General features: G+C 35.4%; 1 protein-coding gene across 1 annotated transcript in view; it reads left to right on the top strand.

Annotated features, from left to right (window-relative positions):
* The first annotated feature begins 1257 nt into the window (after positions 1-1257).
* The window catches only part of LOC148956776 (RNA 3'-terminal phosphate cyclase-like protein), an 85593-nt gene continuing 74902 nt past the window's right edge, over positions 1258-11948 (top strand). The window contains exon 1 of the mRNA XM_089087255.1: positions 1258-1422. Coding sequence (XP_088943381.1) covers positions 1260-1422 — 163 coding nt within the window. The 5' untranslated portion in view covers positions 1258-1259. The remainder of the gene's footprint in view (positions 1423-11948) is intronic.

Genomic DNA, 11948 nt, shown 5'->3' with positions numbered 1-11948 from the left:
ATTGTATGAAAAATAATATAACTAAAAGGACTTATGCCATGAGTATAATAATCTCGACCTAAATTTAATCTATAAAAATCAGAGGCTATTCTTTTTAATTGAAGCGACAATTACTCGTCACTGGTTATGTCCCCTGGTAGCTTTGTAATTAAGACTGTCGACCATATATCATACTTAGGGGGGCTCCTTTTAGCTCTTATAGTCGCTCATGCTTCAATCGTTCCAAAAAACTTCGGTTTAATCATTGTTAGCTCGCTAGTTTTTACAATGCTATCATGTTTCCTTAAATGTTATAACTTTCTGAAAGATTTTCAGTAAAAATAATAAAGCAAAAATCCACCTTCATCCGATTTACCAAATATCTGCGTCGCATTCCACTTTGGATATTCACCTTAAGGTTGAATAGCAACAATAGGATAACCACACCAGAAATAACAGTTCCAAAACTGTGTGGAAATATCAAAAGACAAGAATAGATTAGCCTTTGATTAGGGTATAAATTTGATTTATTTTCGGATAGATGTTTTTTTTCTTATCTCGTTTTAGGCTAAACTTTATGCTGTTGTCCTCGTTTTGTAAGCCTAAACGTTTCTTTTTTTCAATTTATGCTCCGTCCTCTCCATGCTTTAGTAGATGGGATCTTAATCAAATTAAATAGATATGTAGAAACATGTTTTCACAGAATTCTTTATTCCAGAATATAGTATTAACTTTTCTCTTAAGGACACCCTAGACAGTCAATCATTTTGATGATTTTGATGAGCTTGACCTAGACGGTCAAGCTTCCGTCAATCAATTGATTAAAGTACGATTGAGCATCTAGTGACCTGTTTGACACTTGAGTCATGCGTTGACGGAGATTGATCGAAAGTCAAAATGACTATATCGGTTCCTAGACCGCCAATCATGATTTAATCGATTTATTCACGAAAGCTTTTTATAAAAATGATTGACCGTCTAGGGTGTCCGTTATAATTTTAATTTTCAAAGGTTATTCGGTGCGTAATAGTTTTATACTAAACTCATTTTGTTTTCAAGACTGAGGTGGTTATAAAGTCTTTTATTCTATATAGACGAATTATTTGAAGTTTCTCTTTTAAATAATATGTCCATGGAATACCCTGGGTTCAAAACCCATGGATTGTAGTAGTTTGAAACGTCCATGTGATACTACGCTTATTGCATATCATTGTACATTTATGATTACTTAAGAGGCATCTATGTATTTATTCGAAAATAAGGCAGAAAAATCTGAACTTATGTTCCATGTGCCGGTATCAGTGAAAAATTTCAACATGAGTAGTTCGAATATATACCAAGGCAGTGACAACTTCAGAGCGAGACTTGTACTCTCGATTCTTTCTGGACGCCCCATTTGGATAGTTAAAATTAGAACCCAGGATGATAATCCCGGTTTACATGGTGAGGAAAAAATTGTATTGAGAAGGCCTTGGTCAAGCTAGGCTATATCCTATTAGGCCTATAATTTGTTGAATTTAAAGCTTTTTTAGGCTTATGCAAGCTAAAATATCACAGTATAAGTAATTCTTACTTAATAATTGGTTACATTTTTGAATATTCAATCAAGATTATTCAACCAGTTAAGGATAGTTCTGCTTAGGCTAGCCTATAGCCTATTCAATTATGAGTTTGGCTTCTAAAATTAGAAATATATTATTTTATTTACAATTTAATGCTCTGGACATCCACCACATGGCTAATATGGGAGTAAAGTTCATTTGTGATGCAAATGGATGTTAGCCTAGCCTATATTTAAATTGAAGATGCAATGCTGCATATATATTTGCAGATTAGAGGATAGGCCTACTCTGTGAATACATAGCCTAGGTTCTTTCTTAGAAAAACTAGAATAACAAGAAAAGAAGTGAAGATAAAGGTTCTTTCCCTGCAAAATGTGTTAACTAAGACTAGGACTATTCTATGTATTATGGAGTAAGAATTGTTTTCTTAATAGGTCTTTGTTTCCTTATGTCCAGCTGGGCTCCTAAGCTTAAAATACTGGTTGGCAATTGACTAATTTAAAGATTTATATATATATACCTATATATATACACTGTCAAATTAGCCATCTGGTGGTATCCCTAAGTGGATCTAAATATATTCTAGGCCTAGCTCTAGAAAAAATGCAATTAGTTATGGATTTTTGTTAGGTAAAATGTCCCAGTAGTTTTGACAGCTACTTACCACTAAAATAGTGACATGGGTAAATTTTTACAAAATCATATTATTGACTTACAGATAAAGTAAACATACCATTCAATGCCTTTTTTTATGCTCTTTCCAAATATAATAATCATTTTTGTTGGAAATAAATTTTACCACCACCCCCATTTATACCAATTTGGGGTATATATTTGCACATTAGGGGTGTGGGGGTAAATTTTATTTCTGATGTGAATGAGAGGTAAGATTAAACTTTCCCCCACCCCCTAATGTGCAAATATGTACCCTGAATTTGTATATATATAGGGGGCTAAAATTCATTTCCAACAAAAATGATGATTATATTCATTAAGAGCATAAAAAAGGGTATTGAGGGGTATATTCACTTTATTTGTAAGTCAATAATATGATTTGGTAAAAATTGACCATTAAATCTATATCAAATATCTATCTTACCACCTAGAAAGTGAATTGTTTCACCATTGGATCTATTGAAATCTTAATAAGTGTGATAAGCTTGAGCATTTTAACCCTAGGCTATACAACACTTACAATTTTGGATCTAGGCTACTGACTAACACCAGTGGAACTTATTCTTGGACACATGTTTAAAGCTTAAGCCTTAACTTGAAAATGCTGCCTGATCATGGATATAGGATCTGAAAGTTATAATAGCATATTCAAATCACAGACAGAGTCAATCTTACACAGATTAAGTCTAAGACAAGTGTTGTAAAACAGAATGATTATATTTAAGTAGGGATGGCTTTTGACTAAATTCAAATTCTAAAGAACCAGAAGTTTTTGAAGATTGAGTAAAATTCTCCTTTAGCTACTTTTGTCTATCTTGGAAAGGGGTTGTGTTAGGAAAATGAAACATTCAGTGATGGGCCTACATGCTAAAGTATGTCCTGGGAAGGTATTTTGAAGTACCTACCTCCACTCCTTCTCCCTCTAGAGGGTCCTGGCCTGGAATGACCTTTAAAAATATGTGTGTTATAAAAGTGAAACATTGCAAAATAGATCTTCTGCTTAAATGAAGTACAACAAAATTATTTTCAGCTTCACAACTTTGCTCAATCCCAATCTATAAGTTTTTAAAAATATACAAATATATTTCCTAAATTTTGAAGAAAAAAAACAAAACATTGATATGGCTTAAAATTCTAATCAAACAACAGGAATTGCATCTTCAAATCTAAAGTCAGAGAAATAGAAACTGAAAACTGAAAATTTACTTAAAATGTTGTTTGGTCAAAATTTTAATAGGTCATGTCATGTAGGCAAATTTCAGGACCCTCTAGAGGAAGAAAGAGTAGAGGTAGGTACTTCAAAATACTTTCCTGGGACATACTTTAACCTTTAGACCCATCCCTGAAAGTTTCATTTTTCTAACCTAGCCCCTTTCCAAGATAGCCAAAAGTAGCTAAAGTAGAATTTTACCAAAGATTGTAGTCAACTAGTTCCAACTAGCCTTGGTTTGCATTATTTCATAGGCAAAGTTGTAATGCATAATCACTTCTAAAAACAAACATGTTGATAAAAACAGAACTAGTAGGTTTGCCTACCACTAGATTCCTTATTTTATGCTCTTTCCAAATGTCATATTTGATTTTCTGACACTATTGCCTTTTCCTGATAGTTTCAGATTTAGAAAACACAAAAACAATATAAGTACACAGGGTAAAGCCCAGGCCTCCCAAAGGGTTCATAATTATGAATCTTGTGGGACACATCATTTTCAGAAACATTTGCCAAGTTAATGGCTAAATTTTGTTTTGATAGCTAAGCCTTGAGAGACTTAATGAGCAATGGAAAGCTCTTGATGAATATTTCCTGAAATTCCTCCCTAAGAAACCACCAGAATTGATGAAGTCCAGCAGATACCAAGAGATATCTAGCATTCTTGAGTGTACCACAACCAAAGCATTAGTCCTCTTTGTCATATCTTTTGGAAAGCTATTTGCTTAGTTCACAGAGTTGTTTCAATGTAAAGAGCCACCTATCCATATTCTGTATGATGGAATATTTCAACTAGTAATGATGACTGCCAGCCATTTTGTCATGCAAAGTACTTTAACTGATATTCAGAAAAAAAACCTCAGCTCTCCTATTCAAGCAGGGATTTTCTTCCATCCAATAAAGTAGCATGCAGTGATGTCATGGAAGAATTTCTGTCAAATGTACAAAAAGTTGATGCTCTGAACTTTGGGAGTAGTGCCATAACTGCTTACCTTGCTGCTTTGTGCCATGTTGAAGAGAAATCACTAGGTCAAGTTGCTTTTTTGACAGTATCCCCTTGCCCTGATGGTTTCAAATTTAGAAAACACAAAAACAATATAAGTACTTAGGATAAAACCCAGGCCTCCCACTGGGCTCATAATTATGAAAATAGTCCATATTTTTTTTACCTAGGTTCTTAAATTGCTTCATAATTTAGAAAAAAGGTTCATATAGTTTATATTTTCTTGCCATCAGCTGGAAAACACTAGTGATTGCCATGTTTTTCCTTATAAAGGACAAGCATAGCAAATGTGCAGGAGTTTTATTTAAAACATTTCAAACTGTAACACTGCATGTTTTGTGAAGATGTGGAGTTTCCTCCACATCGTTTTCTGAAACATGTGCCAAGTCAATGGCTAACCCTTGTTTTGATGGTTAAAGCTTGAGAGACTTGATGAGCAATGGAATGCTCTTGATGAGTATTTCCTGAAATTCATCCCTAAGAAAAGACCAGAATTGAAGAAGTCCAGTGGATACTAAGAGATATCTAGCAGTCTCGAGTGTACCACAACCAGAGCATTAGTCCTCTTTGTCATATCTTTTGGAAAGCTATTTGCTCTGTTCACAGAGCTGTTTCAAAATAAAGAACCACCTATCCACATTCTGTATGATGAAATGTGTCAAATAGTAATGATGACTGCCAGCTGTTTTGTCAAGCAAAGTGCTTTGACTGATATTCAGAAGGAAAAAAAAAACAATTTTTTCTGAGCTTTCCCATTCAAGCAGGGATTTTCTTCCATCCAATAAAGTAGCATGCAGTGACATCATGGAAGAATCCCTGTCAAAGGTACAAAAAGTTGATGCTCTGAACTTCAGGAGTAGTGCCAGAACTGCTTACCTGGCTGCTTGCTGCTATATTGTAGAGATATCACTGGGTCAAAGGGCCCTTCAGCCGTTCTGGTGCCTGCAGCTGGATGATTCGAATCCAGAGACAGGAACAAGCAACTTTGTGAAAATTGTTGGATTTATGCCTTTCCTTGTGAATACTGAAGCTGCCAGTGATTACATGATTGGAAATTACTCCAGCTAGAACCAAGTTCCCCTAAGGTGATGACTTCATCAATGATTGATATTTTATGGAACTCAGTTTTTAGTCTGAAAAACTATCAAGGACAGAAAAATATCCCCTTGTTTCAAAGATAGTAAAAGCAGCTCTCTGAATGTTGCATGGGAACACTGACATTGATTGTGATTTTTCCTGGTCAGGACAGATCATGACTGAGGGAAAATCATTGAAGAAAGTGAAAATACTCAATGCTAGACTGACAGCCTCTGATGCTCTAAAAAAGTTTGAGAACATGCCCAAGTTAGTCCCTAGTACCAGAGAGCTGTTGAATTTGGGTTGAAATGCATGCCAGAGCTATAAACTGTATCTGGAAACTGGGTGATCTAAACAGGCTGAAGAGGAGTCTGAAAGGAAAGAAGAAGAAGAGATGAAAAGGAATAAAAGAGGGAGTTATCTGAAAAGAAGATCATTGAACATTTGGAAAAAGATTTGATTGAGAAGAAGTCAGTTGAAAAGGAGAAGAGACAAGTAGCAGAAAGACTTCTTCAAGAAGCTGAAAAAAACCATAAATACCAAAGACTGTAGAAATAAGCCTTGCACAAAGTATGATTGAGGCTTTGAGCTGTTAAGATGCACAAAAATATAAGGCAACCAGAGAGGTTGATTTGATACAAAGCAGGGTAAACAAATGAAAGTTGTCCTTAATTTTGTCATATTTTGTCAAAAGGAACAAGTAGAGTGGAGTCTTTTGAAGTGGTGTATTTTGTACTGTTGTATTGGAAAACTCATGAAAAAACAAGAAGAATATGTGCACCAGTGATGAAAGCACCAACTGCTGCTTTTTATGTTCATGGACAGTTTCTGAGGTGCACATATTGTAAATTTAGGTTTATAATTGGTTCATAAAAATTGCAATCAAAAGTTCATATTTTTCACAAAAAATCTAGTGTGAGGCCTGAACCCCTATTACATAGATAGTGCCTAATCTTAGGCAAATACTTTGATTGAAAATTATCTGTAATTGCTGCAGCAATAGCTGAAATCTAGTAAAGGGTAAACCACAGCCCATAGCAACCAGAAATTAAAAAACATGTTTAAAAAAACTGGCAAGTGAGAAAAACTGTCAATTCTAGCTGATTCAGGAGTTGTAACCATTATCTAAATTAGTCTTAATAGTAAAATGTTAATTTGAAAAAAAGTTAAGGGAATTAAAAAAAAAAAAAAACAGCCCAAAACTGCTACAAAGTTTAATTGGATTGAAACAAAAAGCACACCATTGAACTTGCTATAACCTAAAACAATATACAGGAGTTTTCAGTCTACTGGCTAGAATCATAGGCAGCGTGCTAGTGCTGCCTAAGTAAAGAACAATGTGGGCACAATGTGTTGTTTTTTGGTTTTCTTTTTTTTTCCATACCCAGGCACTTTGTATTGAAGGAGTTGTCGTAGAAACTTCGAAAAGGGCTCATTCGATTGGAAATTGGAGTGGCTAGTGCCCTTTTTAATAGTTGAAAGTGATTGGAGGGCAACTAGCCCCCCCCATGCCTGTCATTCCCCCAAACACAGCCACGCAAAAGTTTGAGATAGCCATTTTGTTCAGCATAGTTGATTTCCAGATTGAAAATATCTTTTTGGGGAAGACACTCCCCCACGACCCTCAGGGCAAGGGTTTTAAGTTATGCCCTGAGGACATATAAGATCAATGTTGACGCTGCACAGTTTATTATTTTCTTTTCTATAAAGCAGGGCACTTTCATATAGAAGGGGTCGTCGTAGAGACTTCAAAAGGGGCTCATTTGATTAGAAATTGAGAGTTCTAGTGCCCTTTTTAATAGTCAAAAGTGATTGAAGGGCAACTAGCTCCCCCCCCCTCACGCCCCTCATTCCAACAAACACATCCAATCGAAATTTTGAGATAGCCATTTTGTTCAACGTAGTTGATTTCCAGATAGAAAATGTTTTTTTGAGGAGGACACTCCCCCACAATCCCCATGACAAGGGTTTTAAGTTATGCCCTGGAAGCATCTAAGGTTTTTATAGAAGGTGCTGTCGTAGAAACTTCAAAACAGGCTCATTCGATTTGAACTTCAAAGGGTGTGTGCCCTTTTTGATAGACGAAATTGATTGTCGGCCAACTAGACTACCCACCGCGTCCAGTCGCTATCCACACCGATCCAAACACAAAAGTGTGACATCAATTTTGTCCAACATAGCTGATTTCCAGATAGTAAATATGTTTTTAAGGAGGACACTCCCCCACAACCCTCAGAATAAAGGTGTTAAGTTACGCCCTGGGGGGATATAAGGTTTTTATAGAGGGCGTTATCGTAGAAACTTCAAAACAGCCTCATTCGATTGGAAATTCAAAGGACTAGTGCCTTGTTTAAAAGTTAAAAGGGACTGGAGGGCAACTAGCCCCCCCCCCCACGCCCATCATTCCCCCAAACACATCCATTCAAAATTTTGAGATAGCCATTTTGTTCAACATAGTTGATTTCCAGATATAAAATATGTTTTGAGGAGGACACTCCCCCACAGCCCTCAGGGCAAAGGTTTTAAGTTATGCCCTGGGGGCATATAAGGTTTTTATAGAAGGCGTTGTTGTAGAAACTTCAAAACAGGCTCATTCAATTGGGAATTCAAAGGCTACTGCCCTTTTTAATAGTTGAAAGTGATTGGAGGGCAACTAGCCCCCACGCCCATCATTCCCCCAAACACATCCAATCAGAATTTTGAGATAGCCATTTTGTTCAGCGTAGGCTAGTTGATTTCTGGATAGAAAATATGTTTTTTAGGAGGACACTCCCCGACAACCCTCAGGGCAAGGGTTTTAAGTTATGCCCTGGGGGCATATAAGGATTTATAAGAAGGTGTTGTCGTAGACTCTTCAAAACAGGCTTATTCGATTGGAAATTCAAAGGGCTAGTTCCCTTCTTAATAGTCGAAAGTGATTGGAGGTGAACTAGCCCCTCTCCCACACCCATCATTCCCCCAAACACATCCAATCAAAATTTTGATATAGACATTTTGTTCAGCATAGTTAATTTCCAGATATAAAATATGTTTTTGAGGAGGACACTCCCCAACAACCCTCGGGGCAAGGGTTTTAAGTTATGTCCTGGGGCCTATAAGATTTTATAGAAGGCGTTGTCATAGAAATTTCAAAAGGGGCTCATCTGATTGGAAATTCAAAGGGCTAGTGCCCTTTTTGAAAGTTGAAACTGATTGGAGGGCAACTATCCCCCCCCCCACGTCCATCATTCATCCAAACACATCCAATCAAAATTTTTAGATAGCCATTTTGTTTAGCGTAGGCTAGTTGATTTCCAGATAGAAAATATGTTTTTGAGTAGGACACTCCCTCACACCTCTCAGGGCAAGGGTTTTAAGTTATGCCCTTGGCGCATAGAAGGTTTTTATAGAAGGTGTTGTCGTAGAAGCTTCAAAAAAGGCTAATTTGATTGGAAATTCAAAGGCTAGTGCCCTTTTTAATAGTCGAAAGTGATTAGTAATATTTTTTGTTGTTGTTGTTGTTTAGACCAGGGCACCTCGTATCGAAGGAGTTGTTGTGGGAACTTCGAAAGGGGTTCATTCGATTGAAAATAGAAAGGGTTGATGCCCTTAATAATAGTCGAAAGTGATCGGAGGGCAACTAATCCCCCTTCCACTCCCACCCACCCAATGGCCCATTATGTTTAAAAACTAAATGTTGTCTTAAGATTAAATCAAAATGCACTGTGATAATGCTTATTGCCAATAAGGCATCTCAGTAGTATCCCAAGAACGACTGAGGGTATTATGTTCAAACTTTCGAGGCTACTTCTGCTCTTAAGAATTTAACCAAATCAAAATAGTGTAAGTGTATCCAAGCTATCAAAGAAAGTAAACAGATTTTTTTGTGAATGGTATCAAGTTTTCCATTTCAGGTCAACTAGAGGAGGTATGAAACTAAGTTAAACAGTACTATTTGTGTCCAGATTTTTGAAATGGTGTATGTTGTTGAAAATTGCTGAAAAATTTTCTCCAGCATACAAATAACAGGCCAAACTATAAAGTCTTAAAAACGAAAAGATTTAAAGTGTTATTTTCTTTTTCCCTGAAAAGACTATGTCAATATAAAACGAACAGAAATTAATTAAAAAAACTTTTTCCACAAATAAGTTTTTCAAAGGAAAGTAAAGAACTCCATTAAACAAAAAATGAGCAAAAATAAAATCAAATAATCTACCAAGCTCGAAACTACAACAAATCAGCATCGATAAATAAATTTAACCTAAAACAAACAGAAATTACAATAAATAACCGAGTCAAATTCAAAACGAGCAGAAATTAACATAAATTGGGTGCAAAACTCCTTTGCCTTCCCAAGGCCAGAACAAAATTTTCACGTTACTAAAAAAATACAAATGAATGTGTATTGTCATTTTAATATAAATATACCGATATTTAGTAATCAAAATGTTAAAATTATTTGATTTTTTAAAGTTATAAAAGTAAAAACATTTATATTTTTTTTTCAGTAAAGTGCAAATTTTGTTCTGGCCTTGGGAAGGCATAGGGGTTTTGCGCCCAACTTATGTTAATTTCTGCTCGTTTTGAGTTTGACTTGGTTATTTATTGTAATTTTTGTTCGTTTTGGGTTTTATTTATTTATTGATGCTGATTTGTGTTAGTTTCGAGCTTGGTAGATTATTTGATTTTATTTTTGCTCATTTTTGTTTAATGGAGTTCTTTACTTTTCTTTGAAAAACTTATTTTGTGGAAAAAGGTTTTTTAATTAATAACAATAAAATCACTTTTTTACACTAATATGTCCTCTATATAGGTAACACTGATACGTCTTCTTATATCTTTTTTCTCCTCCACTGCTAGCATGGCACTAGGACATTGTAGAGAGCTGTTTAATGGCCCATTTGAAAGGAAACTGCTACACTAATGTACTTTTGAAATCAACAAACTACAATATTTAAAGTACATTAATTTTTTTGACAAAAAACTACATCTTTGTATACAAGATGATAACTGGTGTCATGATTATAGGTTACTGCCACAAATAATGTTATAGTAAAATGATAGGGTGAAATCAGTTGCAACTGGGGTGTATTCTTTACTATATCCAGCTAAGAAAACTCCAAAGGCTTTTTCCTCTGTGTAATATATAATTTGGCAGGAAACTGCAAAAGGTTAAGCCAATGTTGAGTAGATTGCAATCTCTAGTTTTTTTAAAATTTTAAAATAAGACAATTGATTTAATCCATGCAACTTCTACCTTAAATTGTATTGTCCAGCAAACTAAGGAATAATCCTGTGGAGTTGCTGGTCAGTGATGATGGGGAGCTATTGCCTCAATTGCATTCCACTCTGTCTTCAATGGTCTAATGAACCAACTCTTGTTAATAGCAATCTTAAAGACATCACCAGAGGGAGCAGTAATAGCAATATCAGGAAGATTGTTCCAATGGGCAATCACTCTCTTGGAGAAGTAGTGGTTGTGGACTGTGGTATTGGCCCTCTTCTGGGACAACCTCTTACTGTGCTCCCTTTGACAGGATGAGTCAGCATTCAAAAGCTTATAAGTCATTGTGACATCACCTCTTCAATGTCTGTATACAAGCATTGAGAGCTGTAGTTTATTCAATCAAGATGGGTAGTTGAAATTCTTGCATCCATCAAGGGCGTTTGTTGCCTGTCTTTGAACAGCTTCAATTTTCTGCTGACCTCTCTAGTTCAGGGGCATTACAACAACGCCTTTGGTGTAATCTTATTTCAACTTAAGAAGAGCAGAAATAATGTCCTATAATGATTCAAACTTTAAATGGTGTCAAATTAACAACTAATTAGTCAATTTCTTTTTACTGACAAACCAGGCAAAGAAGAGAATAAGCAATTATTGCTGAAATTATGATTTCTTTTATCAACAGCCACATGCTGCTGCAGAGCAAAGAAAGAGTAATCCTTATAACTGGGACATACTCAGTTAATTCAATAATTGTATCATTATAATTAATTCGTGCTGTTTTAATTGAATCCTAATTGATTCTTGCAATTGATAGTTCAATATGCCAGATGGAAGCAATTAGCCAAAAATGCAATGGAAAGAATATTTATTCATCATAAACAGGACCATCTGGTCCTAATGTTGGATATAATGTAGATTGTTGTGATTATCTGATGGACTGGAAGGGACCAGTTGGAGTTGGCTGACTACAATCTAGGAAGACTTTTTTTGGTTAAATCTAGACTTCAAGAAAAGTTGTCCTGACATCCCAGCCTATTTATATTTAATCATTTAACTCCGCAACAATTCTTTTAAATTGAATATCCCCATGATAGTTTGTCTCTTATTGTAGATTGTTCTAACTTTAAGATCCCATTGTCTTATATTGGACCAATCTAAGAATGTTTCCTTGTGAAGCTCCAGAGTTAATGATTAATAAGTTGTTTTCAGTGTCATTTAGGGATTAGATACAATTGG

The sequence above is a fragment of the Artemia sp. Qi Xiang Cuo genome, chromosome 1 (assembly GCF_049724085.1).
Source record: "Artemia sp. Qi Xiang Cuo chromosome 1, ASM4972408v1, whole genome shotgun sequence".
Classification (NCBI taxonomy): domain Eukaryota; kingdom Metazoa; phylum Arthropoda; class Branchiopoda; order Anostraca; family Artemiidae; genus Artemia; species Artemia sp. Qi Xiang Cuo.
The sequence above is the reverse complement of the archived record's forward strand: the minus strand, read 5'-3'. Positions and strand labels throughout refer to the sequence as shown.